The sequence below is a fragment of the Sus scrofa genome, chromosome 15 (assembly GCF_054392235.1).
Source record: "Sus scrofa isolate SSC_HxYL_T2T_F1_AM1 chromosome 15, Sscrofa_HxYL_maternal_Yorkshire_Landrace_v2.0, whole genome shotgun sequence".
NCBI lineage: Eukaryota > Metazoa > Chordata > Mammalia > Artiodactyla > Suidae > Sus > Sus scrofa.
Window position 1 is genome coordinate 89823888 of NC_139397.1, and position 22952 is coordinate 89846839.

The 22952-nt window shown below is 42.5% G+C and overlaps 1 protein-coding gene across 2 annotated transcripts in view; it reads right to left on the reverse strand.

Moving 5' to 3' along the window:
• Positions 1–447: 447 nt before the first annotated feature.
• LRP2 (LDL receptor related protein 2) overlaps positions 448–22952 on the reverse strand; it is a 197213-nt gene continuing 174708 nt past the window's right edge. The window contains 15 exon segments of one of the 2 annotated variants that reach the window (NM_001444893.1): positions 448–1940; positions 2107–2178; positions 5285–5392; positions 7307–7414; positions 8606–8735; positions 9194–9311; positions 9483–9550; positions 10228–10318; positions 11756–11875; positions 14558–14734; positions 15524–15744; positions 16589–16717; positions 18940–19105; positions 20674–20817; positions 22657–22788. In NM_001444893.1, the coding sequence (NP_001431822.1) occupies positions 1779–1940; positions 2107–2178; positions 5285–5392; positions 7307–7414; positions 8606–8735; positions 9194–9311; positions 9483–9550; positions 10228–10318; positions 11756–11875; positions 14558–14734; positions 15524–15744; positions 16589–16717; positions 18940–19105; positions 20674–20817; positions 22657–22788 (1946 nt within the window). In that variant the 3' untranslated portion in view covers positions 448–1778. 2 annotated transcript variants of the gene reach the window in all.

The window sequence follows — 22952 nt, forward strand, 5'->3', positions numbered from 1 at the left end:
CCCTCCCCACCTATGCCCTGCTCTTCTGTCACAACTTGAGGAAAACTGCCAGGTGTAAGTGGGTAAGGAAGGAAAAGGGAAAGTGGAAATGGGCCTTGAAAGGCAGTTAAGTGATAACCTACATGGGAAAAGAATCTGAAAAAGAATGAATGTGTGTATTTGTATAAATGAATCACTTTTTTGTACAGCAGAAATTATCACAGTATTGTAAATCAACTATACTTCAATAAAACTTTAAAAAGCGGGAAAAAGGTGGGGGCATTAAGGGGGCTGTCTGCCCAGAGTTCAGGTGGGACCCTCCAGGAGTCGCTCTCCTTTCTGCGACCACCTGCCAGAACTGTGATTCCTCCTCCCCCGCTGCCTGCACGCTGGCCATCAAAGCCCCAAGCTCTGCACCACAAAACACAACTGACCCATGACCTGGGTTTAGGAAGCAGACAGGAGAAGTCTGATAAAATACACATTTATTAGAAATTTTTCAGCAGCATCATTTCCATTTTCTTTTCTAATCAAAGTACATTTCAAAGTAATTACAGTAAGCACTCAAAATATGCACAAAAAATATTTTGAGAACTCGGGAATAAAATAATCAGTAGTACATGTCTCATTCATCCATCCATCCATTCATCCATCCATCCATCCATCCATCCATCCATTGTTTTAAAAATGTGCAATGTGAGCACAGAGAGCCGGGAAGGCTACTGAGTGTGGAATTGTGTAATTCCTGCATGGTTCCCACTATGGAGATCAGAGCCACTCTTCAAGTGGAGGGCTGGGCTCTGTGGTACATTCCCCTACAAATGTAGGATTTAGCCAAAATAAGGCTCAATGAGAACGGTTTCCCTTTCTATTCATGTTCAACTATTTAATGAAATAAATAGTCATTACAAGGATGTTTTCACTCTCGGAAACACAAACCCAGACGAGGCTTTGCTTCACTGGTTATTTGTTTGGCACCTTCCTTAAGGAAGACACAGATTTGCTTTTAGTAATTCAGCTCCTGAGCGCCAGGTGCTAGAGTAGGTGTCCACCTGAGATGCCAGTCCAGGGTGTCAATCACCCCACGGGCCATCAGATGAAAGAGTTCATTAGATACACATTCTTTGCGGGACACTTAGACTTAATGACATTGGGTTTGCTGATATTAACATAATAATGTTGCCTGGGCAGCTAGTGAGAGAACACAATGGAACCAGTGTTAGGCAATGCAAAGGGCAGAAGGGGGAACTGAATTGCTTTTTCTACCTCCTGTGTCACCTGCGTCTCTATCGATACGCTACTCATCAGGTTACATGTAATACTGAGCATTAAGTGCTCATGTGTGAACATGGATTCCCTTCCTTGATAATCCAATGGGGACTAACAGTGGTGCCTCTTCTTTTGACGTGGCCAAAGGCCCCAAGTCAATTCCTTTCTTCTGTGGATCCCTGAATGTAATGATCACCAACCAATTCAGCAGATACTTTCATTAGCAAATTTAATGTGATAATCTTTCCAAAATTTACAAATGTACAATGTATTTATAGCATTACCTTCAGATAGCTTCAGTGCAAAGATATACATATAGTACACTGTGATAATTATTTGCAAAAATATGAGATGGTATGAGTAAAAAAAGACACCCAAGGCATTGTTTCCACAGACACTTCCAGCTATAGAAGTATGGAGGAAAATACATCTTTTTTATAAAGTATGGAACATAAATTTTTCTCATCTGTTTGTAAAAAATATATGTGCAAAAAATGTGTTTCTAATTATTCCCTACATAGCTGGCACAGCTATGCCTCCGAGTCTTCTCTGACAAGGTTTGCCGTGTCTTTAAATGTGTCTTCTGTTGCACTGTAGGCTGGAGTTGTGCCTTTTTTCTGAGTCTTCTTAGCAGGGAGAGAAGGTGATGGAGGTGGGGTCACGGCGGCACCAACCTTTGGCTCATTCTCCGTCTAAGACCACAAAGAAACAGGAATCAGTCATTCATTCCCCAACAGTTTTGGACATAAAGATGACAAATCTTGGCCAATTTGCTCAGAACAATCTGGGTCTGTGCCCGATTTAGCAAATTATTGTTAAGAAAGAATGCCTGGGCTGTGAAAAATTGTTCAAAATTACCTCGGCATAGATCGGGTTTTCGAAGTTGGTATTTTGTTTTGGTTTTCGTTTGAAGATATTCCATTTTGTCACCTAGACACAAAAGGGGAAACAGAAAACCTTCAGTAATGGGATTTCCTTGTGAGTTTCTCCCCCCCCCCGCCCCCACCCCTCAGGTTTTTAAATTTCTTTTTAAGAGAGGAAAAGCAATTTGGGACCTGGGACCATGTGATCCAGCCCAGGCAGTAAATTGTCCAATTCTTCCTTGGATGACCCCTGAACAGGCATTGAAACTCTTTGGGCTTTTTCCATCCAGTAATTTCAAAACCCTTCTTCGGTTTGAAATGTATAGTTTACAGACTCTGTGCCCAGAGTAGCTAGAAGCTTTGACATCAGTTGTAAAAAAAAATATGAGATGGCGTGAGTGCAAGTGACAAAGCATTGTTTCTACAGACACTTCCAAATACAGGACTATGGGAGAAAAATATATATTTTTAATAAAGTACTGATGTTTTCTCATTTAAAGTACTGAATTTAACAAAGTACTGAATTTTTCTCATTTCCTCCTGTGATCACCATAGCAATAGCAACTTAATGTTAACTGAGGGCTTACTATGTGTCACTGACTATTCTAAGAGTTGATTCTATTTTCCCAACAACTCTGTGAGGCAGGGGCTCTAATTATCTCTATTTGGCACATGAGGAAAGAGAGATCATTTAACCGGATGGAGTGAGGATCGAGCCATGCCTCTAGGGTACAGAGGCTCCCCAAACTGAAGATCCCAAAGAGGAAGTCACCTTAGACTGTGGTTGCCCAGGGTAGCAGTGCTGCCCACAGCTCTGGCTGCCAGATGTAAGGAGACAAGGAAACAGACAGCCTCCTCTGGTGGGTAGCTGAGGTAGCCCACGTGTTCTGTGGGGTGTTCTTGCTCCGTGAAAATGGGGACTCATGAAGGAGCGGGAGCACGGGACTACAGGAGAGGTAGAAGAGGCCATTCACCTTACCCCACGTTTAAGTGAGCACCTGCTCTGCACGTGGCCCCCACCAAGGGGGAGATGGAGATGCTCCAGTCAGAGGCCAGCCTCTGGGGAAAGCCAAACTCAGTGTGGAATGGCTACGTGGAGTTGAGTAATTACTAATGAGAGGAGTGGTGGTGATTTTCACTGTTGTCTCCTTGGGAAAGCCAATGAGACTTTGCAAAATGACAGCATCGAGCCACAGGAGTTCAGGGTCTTTGAGTCCTTTGAGCAGATTTACCGACGAAAGCGAAACCAGTGAGTCTCTCTGGCACATTAATGTCAATGTGACCCTACAGGGCCTCTATGGCTCTAAGTCACCCTGGCTGTTATCTCAGTGCCCAGGAGGCAATGGACATAGGGACAACCCTGGACATACTGCGGAGGACAGACCTTAAAGGGTAGAGGGTCTCAGCCTTGACTGATTAGAAAAGGTGAGAAGAGTCAATGAACTGCCGAGATGGCGATGAGAAAGAAAGGCTCTGACTGGTAGAGATCTGCCCTTCCTTGGGAGGTCTCAGGGTTTCTGATAATGCAGCAATCCCACCACTTCCCTTCCTGCTCAGCCAGGAGAGAGAGCTGTCTAGGGAAGAGGCTGGCTAGACTCAGAAGGGACTGAGAATATAAGAATATAAATTAGAACTGGCAGCACTTGGGGGGGTTGAGCCAGACTTGGGGAACCAAATACGTGACATTCAAGTATTCTGGTCTTGGTGAAAAATTAGTCTTCAAAATACACTTTTCGATGTAGCTTGAAGGGGAAAAATTCGGTCACTTGAAAAATATGAAATTGGAAATTCTTTTCTAAGACAATATCCGTGTGTGTATGTAAGAAGGAATTAGTAAATGGAATAAGAAACCGTGGACAGAGACCTTTGCTATTAGCTCATTACCATCAATTTAGTTCATCTTTTATTTCAACCAGAACAAGGAGAATAAGAACCAATGTCTGAAAATCCAACATGACTTCTGAGTTAACTTTGTAGATACCAATTCTATTTGTAGCTTATACAACTTGAGACCAGGGCTTGTCTAAAAATGGCAAGATTTCCAACTACCCTTGGACTGTATTTCTTTACATTACTTTACCTTAGAAATCACAGACCCTTAGAACTGAGACATTCCAGATCCTATTGTTCTCAACTGGGAGTATATGTTTGAGGGCTGGGGCGGAGGGGGGGCGGAGGTGGGGTACAGGGAGAACAGCGATTTCTGGAATCACAATGCATGGGGAAAATTCTACTGGCACTTAGTGGACAGGGACCAGGAATACCAGAATGTCCTATAATGTATAGAATAGTTCTGTACCATAAAGAACTGTCCCACCCAATATGCCAAGAGTGCCCCCCCCATAAGAAACATTAAGGACTCTAGAGGTAAAGTAAGACTAGAGGTAAAACAGTTTTCCCATTAAGACTAGAGGTAAAATAGTGTGCCCAGAATCAAACAGCTATATCTTAGATAGCTTCCTATTAAAACTAATGATATACTATCCATTAAAACAAAGTTTTCTATCAGTTTTATTTATTGTATTTCTCTCTGTAGACCACACAGTCTACAAATTTCAAAGGACCTACAAGGTAGAGAAGCTCCATCTAGTGGTTTTTTTCCTCTTAATTTCCAGTATTAACATTGAGGGCAATAATGTTAGTTGGACAGTGAGCCGGGAGGTGAATGGACAGATAGAGGAAGAGTGTGAATTAGTGCCATCTAGTGGTGAACACAGATAACACAATAGAGCTAAAAACAGAAAAATTACACTGCACAGGAAAGGAAAGGATCCTCTCTGTGTATCCTTAACAAAGTGAGGTTTTGTTCATCCTAAGTCATTATCTCAAATTAAATGCCTCCGATTTGAGGAGGCCGGATCCAGAAGTCTGTCGCCCTCTTCTGATTGGCCTCCCACGTCACAAGGAACACCATTCCCATCTCAATGTCAGAATGTAGCCTTACTTTTTCAACTTAGTTGTGGCTTAGTTCTAAGCTATGGCTCGGATCTGATCGCTGGCCCAGAAGCTCCATATGCCTCGGGGGAGCCAAAAAAAAAAAAAAAAAAACCCCTTATTACCTGCCCACACCTCTTGAGATCTGTGAACCTATCAGGGTCTCTCTGGTTTGCTTAGGATTAAAAAACTCAGTCCTTCCCAAATCCCGTATCACTTTAGTGGTTGATCACTCTTACCTGAGTTTCATCAGCACTTGGGGAAGCCGGCTTTGTGTCTGGAGCTAATTCATCGGGGTTTACAGGACTTCCATAGTTTTTGTTATACACATTCCCAGATTCGGATACCTGTGTGCATATTGAAGGCCATTATTCAGTTTTGAAATAATTTTCGGTGCAGAGTCTCTCTGTTTACTCTCTGTTTACCACCTTGCTCTCCCACAGACAAGGTCAGGCTCCATTTTTATTACATGAGACTGACCCTGGGGTTCAGGTAAAAAAAACACCATTCCCATCTCCCCAAAATCAGGAGCACCAACTACTAAGTTATCTATCTCACGCCTGTATCTTGGGGACAAAGGCACCCATCATTGGTCACACTCTCATTTAATAATAGCAACTTCCTCTGTGTTCTCCATGCACCCTGACTCCCACCATTGACCATATTTTTGGAGCAAGGATACTCTGGTGGTACACTGGCAGCCAAATCCTAAAAGAACCGGATGAATTATTCCCCTAATCATTAGTGAACTGAAAGTTTTATCTTTGGATATTCAGACTAAAATGATTTCAGGGGACTGCTTAAAAGAGGTTGGATGTTTTAAAATGTTTTATTATAGTTGATTTACAATGTTCTGTCAATTTCTGCTGTATCTGTGAAGTGACTCAGTTATTTATTTATTTGTATATACACATTCTTTTCCTCATGTTATCTTCTATCATGTTCTATCACAAGTGGTTAGATATAGTATCCCGTGCCATTCGGCAGGACCTCATTGCTTATCCATTTGAAACAAGAGACATAATGGAATTAATACACCTATAGATATTTTCTGTAACATTCATGTGACACTAAGGTTCCCTCTGACAGAGCAAACTACCATGGATATATAATTAATCAATTACAGGGTAGAAATTCACCCCTTTTCCTGTATTTTACTTTCACCACTTTATTTCTTCTCAAACTTGAAAGTGTATTTGTAAACATAGCCTCATTTTATTTTAAGAGAAAATGGAAAAATCTATTTTTACTATGTGATTTTAAGTTTTGCTGTCTATTAAAGAATCAGGGAAAATGCTTTCAAGATTCAAATTTAGCTGTTCTTGAGAAAGCTATCCATGAAGGAAATATTTCTATCTTATATTAAAATGTACCCTACTGTATAGCATAGGGAACTATACCCAGATTCCTGGGATAGACTATGATGGAAAAGAATAAAAAAGAATAATAATTTAAAAAGAATATATATACGCTGTACAGCAGAAACTGGCAAAACATTGTAAATCAACCATACTTTAATTAAAAAAAAAACCTCATTATAAAGCTACAGTAAAATAAAATAAAATGTACCATATCTTGTGGGTTCAAAAGAAGTTCAGGTGTTAAAAATGAAACTGCTTCTCACCCTAGTTGTTTTGACAAAGCAAAGACAGGCTGACAGTTGACAGACACTGGAAGTGGTGTTGGGGCTACTGATCCAGACCTAATGAAGTTTTGTCCCTTCATCCTTATTTCTCCTCTTAAAGATGAGTGAAAATAAGGCTACACCAAAGGGGATTTAAGTATCCACCTGCCAACTTTGCACTTTGGAGAGCTTTGTACTTTGCAGAAAAGTATGGGCAAGGCAGGGAGGTCACCTCCAGTCACACCTATGACACCAATAAGAACCAGGAGAGTGTGCCCTGACCCCTGAGCCTCTGCCTAGTGAACTGACAGCTTCAACCCACTCACTTCCCAGATATTTACAGAAAGCCTGTGGGTGTCAGGTGCCCGAGCTTCTGGACACTCTCAGACCCCCTTGCTCCGACCCCCCCCCCCAGCCCCCAGCGTGAAAAGGCTCTTGGTCAGCAGCTCCAGAATGATTCTGACTGTTTGCAGGCCTTAGGTCTTTGGGTGGGACTTGCTGCTGCAGAGAGTGAAGTTGAACAGACACTGTGCTTCCTTCCATTGAGGGAAGACCAGGAGAACCCTGAAGGCACATCATTCCAAAGAACAAGAGCTAGCAACAGCAGCCCCTGAGAGGAAGGGCTGTGCTTTCTCACCTGGGTTGTTGTTGGCTGAGCCATTCTGATGGTACCATCCTTGGAGGTGTACATCGGGTTTTCAAATATGATGGGAGGCTTTTCCAAGTCCATGGCAAAATGTTCACTCTGATGGAGAAAAGGGAAAAAAAAAAAAAAAAAAAAAGATTGCACCATGCTGATCTGGTTCACACACAGGGGAAGAGGCAGTCCTTCACACTTGGAGGCATGTTAGGTGTTATGTTTACCCCACTCCCTCAAAAAAAACTTAAAAGAAAAAAAAATCCAGCAGAGACACAAGAACTCCACAGGGCAAACCATTATGTCAAGTAGCTTAAATGCACTAACTCGACAGCTCAAGAAAATGAAACCACTCTTCCTATACTGGAGTTCACTATGGCTCCTTAAGACAAATAACACACTTAGGGGCTGGGTACGGACACAGAGGGAAGGGTGGGTGGGTAGAGAGGAGTGAAGAGAAGAGAGAGATGGGGACAGAAGAAAGAATGAATAATATTGTATGTTAAGGCCAAGGCAAAGATGAAAGCTTGAGGGGGAAGGCAGAATACTGCAAATGACCTCTGAACTCTATAGAAAATGTAGTGGATACCAGTCCACTCATATAAAGTATTTGCTCCTCACAGGAGGTATAATTTGACAGATGAGGATGGAAAGGGCAAAGGAGATCAAGCTCCATGCCTATTAGGACCGACTTAGAAGGTGGCAGAGTTGTGACTGGAACCAATCACTAACTCTAAAACCGCTGTTTATCCCAACATTATATGGTGGGAAAATATGAGAACAGGAAACACGTATTTCCCTACTTCTTCATTGAAACATACAAAAAGTCATCGAATAAAAACAGAACATCATGGTTCCTCTCCTGTTTCCCAAAAAAACATAGCCTGTCTAAGACCCCAATTAAGGAGTTCCCTTGTGGCTCATTGGGTTAAGGATCTGGTGTTGTTACTGTAGAGGCTTCCTGCTGTGGTTTGTGTTCAGTCCCCGGCCTGGGAACATCCACAGACCATGTATGCAGCCAAAAAAAAAAAAAAGAAAAAAAAAGATTCCAACTAAACTTAAGACTGTTTATGATTCCAATTTAACCATGTGACTTAGATCAGGATTAAATTTCAATTTTATCATTAACAATTTTAGATATTAATCTAAAAGTTTCCTAACTTTGTCTGTGTAATGAAGACTTTCTTCTGAGTGGCATACTATATTTTCTTTCTAGGTTAACTTTACTCTTTATAAAAAGTATGTCTTTAAACAGTATAAATGATAACCTTCAGATAGTCATTTTGAAACCATACGCACCATCGCCATTGATCTGTCAATAGCTGACTCAGGCCCAAAACCAGATACTCCAATATCCATGTTAACATCCTCCCCTGATCTGAAGGTCACCCCGTTTCCATTTTCCGTGTATTTGGAAAGATTGCTTAAGCTGAAAAGAAGTCATCGAAAAATTGTATTTTTTAAAACAATTGTTATGATAGGATTCTTTCTTTGTACCTTTTCCTATCTAAATCAATGAAACTGGAATAAGATCCCTTAGCGACCTGGAAGTATTAAAGCACATTCCTGAATGCTTAAATTGAAGAGAGGGCCAGTTGGGCACTTGTAGAAAGAAAGCCCAGTCTGTCACACAGCCAATGCTGTCCCCCAGTGTAACCTCAATGCCCACCAGTAAGTACAAACCATTTAGACTCTAAAATGTGATCTGCCCTCAGGATGAGAAGCAGTAGATTAAGACACTGTGATCTGAAGTTCAGTGTTTTTGTTTCTGCCAAATAGGTGAAGAGTATAGGGTATTTTTTAACTTAAAAGAAAAACACTAAGCTATTCACATGGTTACAGATCACACAGGCTTCTAGAATCAATATGCCACATAACGAAACTGACCTTGGCAGCCTGGGCATAGAAATCAAAATGGAGCCGGTTTTCCTATAGTGGAAAAACCCTAATGCCACCAATCCTCCAATGATGATGATCAGGATGAGTGTCACCAGCACGGCCACTGCTGTCATCAAAGAGAAGAAGAAGCAAAAACATGACCATGAGGAGAAGGAAAAGAGGCAGGAGACTTAGCAGTAAAGACTAGGGGCTAGAACCATTCATTCTTCAGAGACTGAGTTAAACAGAATATAGACAGCACTAGATTTAGGGACCCTGAGGCACGCTTAAAACTTACTTGTTCCTGGAGAAATGCCTTTTGAAAGCCCTATTTCACAATATTCTCCCATGTAGCCACTTGGACACCTGAAAGTGAAAGGAGAATCATTCACGGGCTGTTGCCTTCTTAGGCTTCAATCCTAATGTGACTTTGGAAATTCACTTCAACAGAAGAGCTGTGGCATCTACAGAGTCAGCCTCGCCAAATGGTGTCTTCTCTAATCTATGGAATTTCTCCTTGGAGAGTTAAGACTGGAAATTTTCATTGTGTTCTTTCCTTTGACATGCTTTTATTAACGATCACCTGCTCCATGGTAAGGGCTTTCTCAATGACTCTCTTCTTCCCCAGTCTTGAGCCGAGTCACTCTGCTCCTTGAGAACACCTTGTACTGAAGTAGCTCTTCACAATCATAGTTGTAATTAGCAATACAAGGAAGAGGAAAACGGGGTTGTCACTTCTCTAACCCCTTGCTCTCCCAAGCGTGGCCCACAGTCTGTGGCATCTCCCCGGCACTCATTAGAAATGCAGAATCCCTGCCAGTGAGATGGGCATTTTTCCAGAACCCCAGGTGATTCTAATGTACAGCTTGAGATGGCCTGCCTTAGTTCTCTGTGGACTCCCCCACTGGAGGGCAAGCTGGTTAAGACATGAGAATTTGCCAACTGGCAAGGTTCTTGTACTTGTTTTTCTGGTTACTTTAAGGTCTCGAATCCCTCCTAGAAGATGCAAGGCCCACAGCTTGGACCTCAACATTCAGACTTACTTGCATTTGGGGAGATTATTCTTATCAAAATAGCAGTTTCCTTCATTCATACACCTGCATGGAGGGGGCATGGTGACAGGACTTTCGATGGCTGCAGAAAAGAAAGCCATGCATGTTAGTGGGCCACACTCAGCAGAGCACCCCACTGTGCAAAACCTGCTTCTGCCCAGGGCTGGATGGGGTGGGGAGTTACTCAGTCTCCCTATCAAAGTCTTATCTTCCCCATAAATTAGATGAATTTCCTTATCAATAAGGTCTTAGGGAGTAACATTTGGTTTAAAAAAGATGGGCATCCTCCCACCAAACAAAACAAAAAACCCAGTGGAGAGATGTTAGACTCTAAAACATACAGTAAGAGTTAAAAAGAACTTTGTGCTAAAGGACATTCACACTTTCATTTGAAGTTCTCAGAATCATTCACTGTGAACCCAGTTGAAATCAAGAATTCAATTTAGAAATACCCAAAACTTCCATTAATCAATAAACGGACACACAGGTACAGATAGATACCCAAGAGACAGCTGGTTGGAGATCTCATGTTTTAAGTCCTTCAAAATTGTCCTTGCAAAATATTGTAACCTTGCCAATACTTCCCCAGTAGCAATGGAATAAGAGTAAGGATAGGGGAAGGGAAGGGAGCAGTTTTTTCTTCCTGAGTTCATTTTCTAAACCTGGCCACTTTTCAACCTGGTGGGAAGCGTCAACAGGTGGCGCCTTGTTTAACCGCTTGCTCCCCCTGGTGGTAGGAGGTGGTTACACCTCTTCATTTCCTCATCAGCTGAGACAGGCCCAAGGATGTGATCCATAAAATGGCCCACTAGCTAACTGCAGGATGTGCTTATCAAGCATTGGGATACTAGTTACAGGCATTAGTTATTCCCTATGGCTTATTAATGCCTTAATTTAAAGACCACTGAAAAAAGGTCTTGCCAAGAATAAATCATCTACAGCATTTGGGACAAGAACCACTGCTTACTTATTACAGCTCCCATCTCCCAACAACATAAGGCACATTTTAAAATGTGGCTTTTTTTTGGTTGTCAGAACTTGGAAATAAGCATGTGGGAAGAAGGCCAGTGATCTCCTCTAGGCCTCCTCCCTGTACTCCCCACCCCTTCAGGAGCCTGGTTCTCCTCCTTGAGTTAACTCTCATTAAGGCTGAATAGGTTCTGGGGTGATTGGGATCCAGTACAGGGTGGAGAAAGGAGGAAGAGGCCCCAGAGAAAACTCACTCTTCAACATGTCTTAAACAAGACAACACAACAATCGGTTGGGCAGGTTTTGGCAAACAATTCTCAGAAATCATCAGAACACAAGTTCTATTTGGCCCCTTAAGTCCCATTCAGCTCTGTTCACATTTCCCACATCTCTCACCCCTCCTTCTAACCATCTCCCCCCTATTCTGCAAAGGACCGGCACCCAGGGATTCCTCAGGGTCCTGAAAAAGGTCAAGTGCAGGTAAGGGAACCTACTGAAGAAGGCAAGGTGCTCCCCCAGGCACCCATGCCCGTCCAGGCAGGGTCCCTACCTGCATCGCACTCCGTGACACTCCCTGCTATAAATCTGGAGCCTTGGGGACATGCACAGGTGTATCCTTCAGGTTTCAGAAGGCACAGGTGGCTGCAGACCTTTTTACAGCGGTTGGGCACTGGAAAGCAGATGAGAACAGTGGTTATTATCTGAAGAGGGAGCGACTACCCCAACCAAGGACATGCTCATCCACTGAGTGATGGCCAGGTGACATCAGAGCCCAGGCAACGTCCAAACCTGGCTACTTGCCCTCATTTACATGGTCGTCCCCTGCCAGTCCCTCCCCATGCCCTCCATCCCACTTCTGTACCACTCACATCTGGCATCACATCTCCTCTATTGCCCTGGCAGGTTTGGAAGGTAGGTGTCTGTTTGGTTCACTGCATGGCCTCAAAAACTAATCAGTCCTAAGCCACTTGAGAGATTTCAAAAGGTTGGTAAGACCCCATTATCATATCAAGATTTGTCATTACCCAGATTTGAATAGCTCATAATGTGTGGTCCAGCCAGTGCATACATTGGACGGGATTTCTACCCCTACACTCTAAGGAGACCTTTCTTCTGGGCTTCAGTTTCATTATTTGCAAGGTTAAGGACTTTCTGAGTGATGATTATCAGAATCATGTGGAAGCTATTCATAATTATCAATGTCCTATCACAGAAATTCAAATTTAATTCGGGTCCGGGATGGAGCTCAAGCCTTACTGTTAAAAGCTCCTCAGGTAATTCTAGAGTCTTCTGAATTCTAGCTTGGCATATATTATGACTTATCCAAAGATTGGATGATCTCTAAATTCCTTCTCAGACTAACAGTTTGTAATCGTGATCCTCTGTCACACAAAAATATGACCATAGGCAAGGCATGGCTAATAAAATAATGAGGTATATTTCAAAAGCTTCACTCAAAACCTGTCCTATCTCCATTTCTTCAGCTGTCTAGAGCAGAGCTTTCAAATTTGAACGGCATACATGTAACCTGGGGAATCTGACTAAAAAGGGCTGGGGTGGAGCCTGCAAGCCTGCTCTTCTAACCAGCTCTCATACTGTATCAATACTAGGGGTCCCTGGCCCACACTTGGAGTAGAGCAGGGATTCTCCAAATGTAGTTCCCAAACTGGCAAGATCACATCACCTGGGAACTTGTCAGAAATGTAAATTCTTAGGCCACCTCAGGAAAACTAAGTCAGAAACCCCACAGGTATTGAGGCGTTCAACAAGAGATGTTTCTGATACGTGCTAAAATTTAAGTTATTAGTCTGGAATAAATGCTACTCTGGTGCAGCTGGACTGGGTCTCTGGCCCGCATAGCAATCAGCACCTTCCAAAGGTAGCCTGAAGTATCAGTTGGCTGAGATGCTTTTCAAGAAAAGTGTCCAGATTTTCCTCTGCCTGACTCCTAGGCTGTCCTCTCGACTCGACAGAGGTCACAGGGGGCTCCCAGGTATACTGGACTCTACTCTCTGGCCTTAGAAAGTCTCTGCCAAGCGTGAGAGCTGCAGGAGCGTTTAGGACACAAGAGCTATTACACCAGTGGGGTCTGGAGAGAGTCTAGGGCAGTGACACAAGGAGGCCAATCCCTAGAAAAGACATTTGCCACCAGTGTCACCTGGGAGCCTCTGTTTTGAGTTCCAATTTGTCAAGGCTGATTCAGGTTCACCGAGAATCAGAGAACTCAAGGGGACCTCATCCACACTGGTTTCACATACAGGGATTGGAAGGGAGGTGACTTGTCAAGGACCCCACAGCCATAGAATTCAATCTGGAATTAGGTAAACTGATAACTGGACCAGAACAGAAAGACGCTGAGCTTTGGATTGAAAGGAACTGAGTTTCTGAGTTTAAAACTCATTCCTTGGTTGAGTGACTTACTAACCCCTTCCTCTCCTCAGTTTCCTTATTTGTGAGATGAGAATAAAACCTCTTTGTAAGTTTTGGAGAAGACGAATTGGAGTAGCAGATGTCTGGGTGAATGCTGAAGGCAGATTCTGACATAGAGAACTTAGTAAAAGGCTGTTTCCTTTCGTCTCTTCAAAACTGTCCTTTCCCTTTCACATTACTCCGCACGATGGCGAAGGATGAACACAGGGACGTAACCTGAGGAAGCAGGACCCAGAGCTAAGAAAATGAGGAAGATGGGCGGATGCAGAAATGCATCCTTGAAGCTTTAAGCTAAGGCTCATGCAGCTCACACAGCCTGACTAGCCTGACCTCACAAGAGTAGGGAAGACTTATGAGACTTGTCAACCCAACCCACATTTAGCAAGGAGTCTGATGCCTATTGGATTATGGCCTAAAAGTATATAGACATAGCTCCAAGCAACAACTATAGCATTTTTTTTAAATCTTTTTTTGCCTTTTCTAGGGCCACTCCCACAGTATATGGAGGTTCCCAGGCTAGGGGTCTAATCTGAGCTGTGGCTGCTGGCCTGCACCATAGCCACAGCAACACCAGATCTGAGCCACTTCTGCAACCTACACCACAGCTCATGGCAACGCCAGATCCTTAACCCACTGAGCAAGGCCAGGGATCGAACCCGCAACCTCATGGCTCCCAGTCGGATTCATTAACCACTGAGTCATGACGGAAACTCCCAGACTATAGTATTTTTAATTCATGTCTGCTCGTGGTGGGCATTATTTCATTTGACTTCCAGCTTTAACTTCCTTTGGTCACACAGACACACACTCACACACACTCACCTTCCAAGACACCAAAAGATTAGCCTATTATTATCCACTACCATTTTCCAAAGAATTAATATATGTGTAGCTATTAATTTGAAATAAGGTTGGTAACTACCTGACTGATTATATCTCCGTTGATGGAAGATTCGAACTTGAGTGAGCCATGGGTTCACTATCAGCAATTTCTCTTTCCGGTCTCGTTCAAACTTGTCTTGGACCCATATTTCTCCCTTATCCTTAGATATCCAGTATAACTGGCTCTCAAAGATGTCCAGACTGTAAGGGTTCATTGCTGTTTACCAACAGGGGAAAAGCAAAACCAAACGAGGTTATTATGAAGAAGAGACCCTAGCCCCACTTTTACGTTCAGAAGTCAAACTGCTTGGATCAACCCCTAATGCAACGCCTTAAAATTCCAGCAACATTCAGGCAAGACTCTCTGTACACATGACCGTGAAAGTGTGCTGTGTTGGATCAAGGTGACAGAAATTAAAGTAGATTAATGCCTCCAGGCTGACTCTGGTTATAGGAGCTCACTCAATTTCAAGTTGCTGATTTTATTTTATTTTTAGAAAACAATCTATAGGGCAGAGATTTTTTTCTTTGAGCATAAGATATACCACTTATCCTCATAATGCTGGATTGTTGCTTATCTCTGAGTTGATTCCAGTAGTACATAAAAAGCAATCAATCTAGCACATTAAAAACTAATGCATCTAGAAGTGGTTAGACATGGATCACCATTGGAACACATGATCACCATCTCTACAGGGCAACCTAACAGGAAACTTGGTTATTTGCTATCTGCTGCTGAGAGCAGAAACTGACAGAACATCGTAAATCAACTATAATAGAAAAAAACAAAGATCTTAAATTAAAAAACATCTGCTGCTGAGAGTAGTTTTTGAAATTCTATAAAGAGAACGAAACGGACTTAATTATTGCTAAAAGGTTCACTTGCCCTTAAATCAGCAGCTGGGAGCTCTACACAAACCATCTCTTAAGATTAGGGATCCTTCTTGAGAAAATGAGCAGAGAGACAAGGAAGTACATTAATTATTTAATAAATGAAGTTTCTCACCTGCAGTTACAACAACTTTCCTATCAGTTCCATCGTGTTTAATGGTTTCAATGACATCCTCCTTGAGGTCACTCCAGTAGATCCGGTCACTGTTCACATAATCTATAGAAAGGCCAGTTGGCCAACCAAGGTCCTCCTGAACCAGGACTTTCCGATGCTGCCCATCCATCCAAGCAATCTCAATTTTAGGGTTCTTGCCCCAGTCAGTCCAGTACATCAACCTGTAACAGAAGGTTTCCTCGTGGCAGAATCTTACCTAGTGGGAAACTCAACTGGATTTCATAGAGGACTGGGCCCTAAATGATGCTATTTTTATACTTTACACAAGAGGGGGAGGGAAAGAGAAGAGCTTGTGCATCTGTGACCTATCCATTCTGAAAGCAACACTTTCCCAGCAGAAACTGGCCAGCCCTGCCCAAGGATATGTATTAATCACACTGTGGCTAAGTGGTAGCGAACCCAACTAGTATCCATGAGGACACGGGTTCAATCCATGGCCTTGCTCAGTGGGTTAAGGATCTGGCATTGCTGTGGTTGTGGCGTAGGTCAATAGCTGTAGCTCTGATTTGACCCCTAGCCTGGAAACCTCCATATGTCGTGGGTGCAGCCCTAAAAAGACAAAAAGACAAAAAAAAAAAAAAAATTTTTTTTTTTAATTTCAATGTTAGCAACTAAGTTTCCCAAGACAAACTTAAAGTTCTGTGAAGTTCATCCAATAAGCATACAGACCATATTTAGCCTATCAGCCACCAGTCTGCAGTCTAAAGCAATCATCAGGTGTAGACCAATCCTTAAATTCTATTGAGGAGTGTGTAGGTTTTAAACCAAACGGACTGTGGCAAAAATGAGGCCAGAGGCCTTCTCCTTATACAGTGTCCATCTTCTGAAGCCAGTTTGGTCCTAAGTGATCTTTAGGGCATATTATAATTCTTGAAATGTCATAGGTACCACTCCAAGAAGTCCAAGGACAATTTCAGTACAATTAAGAAAAAATAATTCAATATAATTTTTTTGAGAATCCAGTGGGAAATATCTAGAACATTAAGGACTCCTTCAAGTACTTACCCTTGTTTGGGATTCACAACTATTGCTGCTGGTTGATCCAGTAGAGTGGTAATCAGCCATTTTCTGTACCTTCCATCAAGTTCGGCCACCTCGATCCGTTGAGTCTTAGCATCTGACCAGTAAATATGCCTGAGTTTAGAGAGAGACAAACAACTGAAAACTCAGGACTGGCTCTGGGGAAGAGGTTTGATGATGAGAGCATTCAGTTTGATGATGAGAGCATTCAGTTGGCCAGCAAGACACCAGTGATGAGAGCACAGCCTCCCTCGCTCTTCAGCCAAGGGGACATCTTTGACATGTGACAAGTGGTGGAGTGTGGGGTGAAGGGGTCATTCAGCCAAAGCAGCTGAATCAGCCATGATTGGTAATGACAGTGAGCCTTACATCTGTTATCTGTAATTGACATTCTGAGACACATGCTTCCAAGAAGAAGTCACAGGGCACTGCAGAGCTGGTCCTATCATTCTGACAGCCTGTGCATCTGTCCCATCCTCAGCCAAGAGGAATCTGGCATCACCTCCAAGGATGAGTGGAAAGAGCCATTTAAAGGGACAACCTCAGCAAGGCCATCCTGCCCTGGCTTAATCCACCTGCAAGGCTTCAGGTCTCAGCCTCTTATAGCAGAAAGAGTTCCAGCCATTTATTAAATTCATTCATTCATTAAAGCTGAGAAGAAGGTAAAACTTAGCAAGAAAGATCTGCCATGGCCTCGCTGTTTTTCAGAAAGAAGCACTGAGGTCTAGAGTTTCCACTTCCTGACTCTCTGAGGTCTTGTTTCCAGACAGAAGTTGCTGAGATGAGTCTCCTGTTATCCTGCAGACCCAGGCAGACCTACTGAACTTCTGTGGAGATAGATGCTCAAGTGTTCCAGGAGAACAGTTTCAGACAAGTACATTTTCGGACAAGTACATGAAAAAGTGATTAACTTATACTGCAAATGACTCTCCGTCCTCCCAGAAAGCAGCAAACATTTTCCATTATTAGCTCATTTTCAAGGACATAGGGGATTCTATGAATATTTGAGTTCTGATTCTAAAGGAATCACTTTCCCATAAATGCCATCCCAACACAAAGCTCTTCCTTGAGGAAGGAGCTAATTCTTAGCTCCCTAGTTTGGCTGTCATGCATCGATCTGATGACAAATTTAATTAAGGATTTTATTTAGGCATCATTCGAAGTGTCTAGACCTGGCCCCTGGACTTGTAGAAGGTCTAACAGAGCAGACCAGATTATCACACTAAGTGAAGTAAATCAGAAAGAGGAAGCCAAATACAATATGATATCACTTGTATGTTGAATCTAAAATATGACACAGATGAACCTATCCACAAAACAAAAATAGACCTGCAGACAACATTACCTGCTGAAAATAAGATATGGATTGTTTCTCCTCAAAATAATTACCATACAAACGTTTCATTTCAATTGCTTTGCTGGGAAAATGTAAGGCTGTCCCATCTCTTCAAAAAGTGAACAGTGCAGCCAAATTGAAAATTCCTTTTGGAATCCAGAATTCTACCAGTTCTCCTTGAGCTAATATAAAATCTTGACCTTGGTGCTTTCTCAAAATTTTTGTGGCACATATAGACTATAGGAAAATGATAATGTTCATATGACACACTGAATAAGCAGAGGTAGTTTCTGGGGCTAGAGCAACCCCAGGCATCACCCAGCTGCACCACAGCTGAGTATACCTTTAATCTGGACCAGTTTAACTCATGTGCCATGGTGAGTAGCGGGGCGCTCTGACCAGGAAAATAGAATAGGTAGGAGGGGAATGAAGCTAGCCTTACCTTCTGGAGTTCCCGTTGTGGCACGGTGGAAATGAAGCTGACTAGGAACTATGAGGTTGTGGGTTCGATCCCTGGCCTTGCTCAGTGGGTTAAGGATCCAGTGTTGCTGTGAGCTGTGGTGTAGGTTGCAGATGTGGCTCGGATCCCAAATTGCTGTGGCACTGGCATAGGCCCGCACCTATAGCTCTGATTAGACCCCTAGCCTGGGAACCTCCATATGCTGTGGGTGCAGCCCTAAAAAGCAAAAAAAAATTTTTTAAATAAACTTACCTTGGAGTTCCCGTTGTGGTTCAGTGGTTAAGGAATCTGACTAGGAACGATGAGGTTTCGGGTTCGATCCCTGGCCTTGCTCAGTGGGTTAAGGATCCGATGTTGCCGTGAGCTTTGGTGTAAGTCGAAGACGTGGCTTGGATCCCGCGTTGCTGTGGCTGTGGTGTAGGCTGGCGGCTACACCTCCGATTCAACCCCTAGCCTGGGAACCTCCATATGCCACGGGAGCGGCCCAAGAAATGGCAAAAAAAAAAGACAATAAATAAATAAATAAATAAATAAACTTACCTTCCAACCCAGTCCACTGCTATTCCATCTGGCTGTACTATGTATTTCAGACCCAGGTTAACTTCCTTCACAGGATTATTGCTGCCAGATTCAAAGTTGGGGATGTAGGCACGTTTGATGGCACCAAATTTAGAGCCATGCCCTAGCACAGTGTAATACACAACACCTGCAGAGGCAGGACACATAGGTCAGTTTCATGTTACAAACATCAGGTAAAGGAGCATCTGGGGTCTAATCAGTTGAAGTACTGTTGACTTATTGACATCTCTACCTGTTCAGTGTTCCTATAATAGAAGTAATTCAATTAAACCAATATGATCAAATTCAAACTTCAAGTGTTTGAGCTACAAACACGTCAACTGAAGGTTTCTGTGGGTTTTTTTTAATCTTTTTAGGGCCATGCCCATGGCATATAGTTCTCAGGCTAGGGGCCTACACCACAGCCACAGCAATGCGGGATCCAAGCTGCATCTGCAGCTTACACGACAATGCTGGATCCTTATCACACTGAGCGAGGCCAGGGATCGAACCTGCATCCTCATGGATCCTAGTTGGGTTTGTTACTACTGAGCCACAATGGGAACTCAATTGATAACTTAATTGATACTGACAAGTCTATTTACCCCCATTAGGATCACGTTCTAGTTTCCCAAACAGAATGTATCGATCATGTGGGAGATGGTAATGGGCCAGGCTGTTGAGAGTTTGAGACCATACTGGCAATAAAGGGGTTGTGTAGATGAGAAGTCCTATTCTATGTATAGACTCAAGGATATTGAACAGCAGGCATTTTGAAAAAGCGTAGGAAAATGTGACTTTCAAGGCACATACTTTCCTAGGTATGAACCAGTCTTGAAAAGTTTACTGTATTGTATAACTAAGTGTGAAACTACAACAACGATAAATCTTACATTTCACAGTTTGCAAAGAGTTTTCACATCTATTATCTTTACAACTACTCTCAGAGGAAGGCAAGCAGAACAAGAGGACTGGTCTTATTTTACAGATAAGAAATGGAAATCCAGAGAATTGTCACCACTATTTAAGGTCATAGAGCTAGTAGATGAGGGAGACCAGGAGAGAACACAAATATTCCTGCCCTATTACCATCTCCCAGATGCCATAAGAGTCATGAGAGACTCCATGGTAAGTATTATTCATTTTCCCTTCATCAAACACCCACCATACACACTGTACTAGATGTCAGGTCAGATGCTAGGCATGTAGAGATGAATTCAACTCAGTCTCTGTTTCAAAAGAGCACATGTTTAAGGTGCAGGGAGAAAAATATGTGGACGGATGAACTATGCATCACTGTGACGTGCTTTAGTAGAAGCATGTGTTAAAATGCCTCTCATGGAACTGTGCCAGGACATCAGTGAAGAGGTGACTTCTGAACTGGGTCTTTGAAGTTTGAATAGAAATTTTCCAAGGGTGCAAGAGTTGGGAAGAACAGTCTTGGCAAGAGCAAAGACAAGGAGATAGTAAACAGAGGGATGGGAGAGGATCCTGAAAAGATGACCCCGGAGATGGGAGGTCAGGTGAGGATGTGGGAAACATTGGCTGGAACACATGGCCCTGCTGAATTGTCTGGAGCACGCTGGCAGGGAGAAGTACCTTCTTCCACTCAGGCAACGAAATTCACTCATTCAAACTAAATCCTCCAAAGTGCAGCATCTTATAATTCAGTGTATTCAACTGACATGGGTGACAGATGCCAAAGCTGATACTCACTGAGGCCTGTGCCCTCCGGATCCCAATCATAATCAAGAGCCTGGATACGTTCCTGGTCTTCAAGGTAATCTGAGAACTTCTCAGATGAGAGATTGTATTTTCGAACACGCACATTTTCAGGCAGGAGCAGCAAAGGCGGGTTGCCTGTAAACAAAAGAGCGGCTGTTTAATCTGTTTGAATTCTTCTTTGGTTTATAGGAGCAGGATATAAAAACAGCAGGTATCCGCCCTGCCCTTAAAAACAAAACACAAACAAAAACCTAGGAATCTATCTCAGCTAGTCAATAGAACTGATCATCCATCTAGGTTGTGACTGTGGACTTTCTACACTGCAGGTAGAAAGCTAACATTTCTGTTCGGATATTGTCAGTTCTTTGTCTTCGGTGGGCAATGGTTTAAAGCAAGGTAAGACTGAGACCCCTAGATACCTCCTTTTTCACTGTTTTTTTTTTTCTTTCTTCTTTTTCCTTTGCTCACTGACTGCAGACATAGTCTCACAGAAGAAATATGGCATGTAGAGAGTCTTACTAAAAGTTTTCCTGGAAGTCCTCATTCCTTATTCTTTGCTGACAGATTTCAGTGATTCTTTTAGCAGGTAATCAGCTCCATGACCCAATTTAGCTTCTAGCTAATGACACAAAACAACCTGTCCTTGATTCAAAATTTTTTTTTACTTTAAGTAACTTGGTGACTCACTCCAAGATGCATTGTCTAGAAGTATTTTAATATACTTGCCTAATGTCAATTGAATCCAATTTAAGGAATGTTTGAAAGTTTATTTTACATATTTCCTTGATCTTGACATTATATTTTATGGAAATATTCTAACTTAGTTCAGTCAACTCTTTAGTTTTAATTTTCTGTTTAATTACCACACCAACTGTTCAAATGTCTTTACCCTAGTTTTCCTTCCATGTCACAAATGTTTGGAGGGTAAAATATTTAGGTATATTAGTCTAATGTGTGCTTTAAAAGCCTATTTGTATGAAGAAATTGGCCATTTTACCCTTAATTTGCAAAAATACAATGCTCCTTTTTAAATCAAGTCTTCAAACTCAATTACAAACTTTAAATTCAAATATGTACAATCATAAAGCCTTAGTTAGACCCCTTAACTGAGTATGCTGAATTAAATCAAACCTCTGGAAATTTGGACTGTAAAACTTCTGACTTTCTCTTTTGTTATTATTATCTAGTATTTTTACTGTTTTCACTCAGGCCTGATTCTCAGATACTGGCCTAAACTGCAGAGCTAATGTTTGAAGTATGAGCCAGACTCTTTCTGTTTGTGATCAGTAGTCCATGAAAAAAAAAACTTGCCAAAAGAATGTCCCTGCTTTGCCCCAAATGAGTATGACCCACTGAATGGAATATTTTTTGTGACCCATTGTGGATTACTCGGCCTCAAACCCTGATCAGTGAAGTGGGAGTTTTGTTGACAACCATCCTACAGGCAAGATTTCATTGTGTGAATTGTCCAAAGATTGTCATCTTGTCCACTTTTTTTTTTTTCTTTTGTAGGGCTGCACCTGTGGCAAATGTAGGTTCCCAGGCCATAAGTCTAATCAGAGCTACAGCTGCCAGCCTACACCACAGCTACAGCAACACCAGATCCTTAACCCACTGAGCGAGGCCAGGGATCGAACTTGTATTCTCATGGATGCAAGTCAGATTCATTTCCACTGAGCCATGATGAGAATGCCTTCTTGTCCACTTTTGGAAGTTTTTATCCAGGTGGACAAGAGGCTAGATCCAGAACAATAAGTAACACCTTGCTCTTGTTCTAACTCCTATGTATTTGTTGGGGGTGGGGGGGTGTACTTATTGTTTTTATCTGACAGGGGAGAAGAGAGAAGAGGGTGGGTGAGTGTTAGAAGTAGCTGGTGAATTACTGAAAATAAGACTCAGACTTATTTCCTGGGATTGTATCATCTGCACTGATTTCTCCAAAAGTGGATCAACCCTGGTATAAACCCATCATACCTTCAGCTGCACACCGTTCTCCATAGTGCTCACTCATAGACCTGAAGCCTTCGGCGCAGGTACACTCATAACTTCCTTTAGTATTATGGCAGTTCTGGGGGCAAACCCCAAATTGCTCACATTCGTTGATGTCTGTAGGCAAAATAAAACCAAGTATGCAACATCTGCTCCCACCCACTGCTTAGAGACCTTGCTTTTCTTTAAATCCACATTCACACGCCATGAAAATGAGAAGAGTGCAGATGAAAATAAGCAATGATAACATCTGTGGAATGCTGGCCAAGTTTCAGATACTG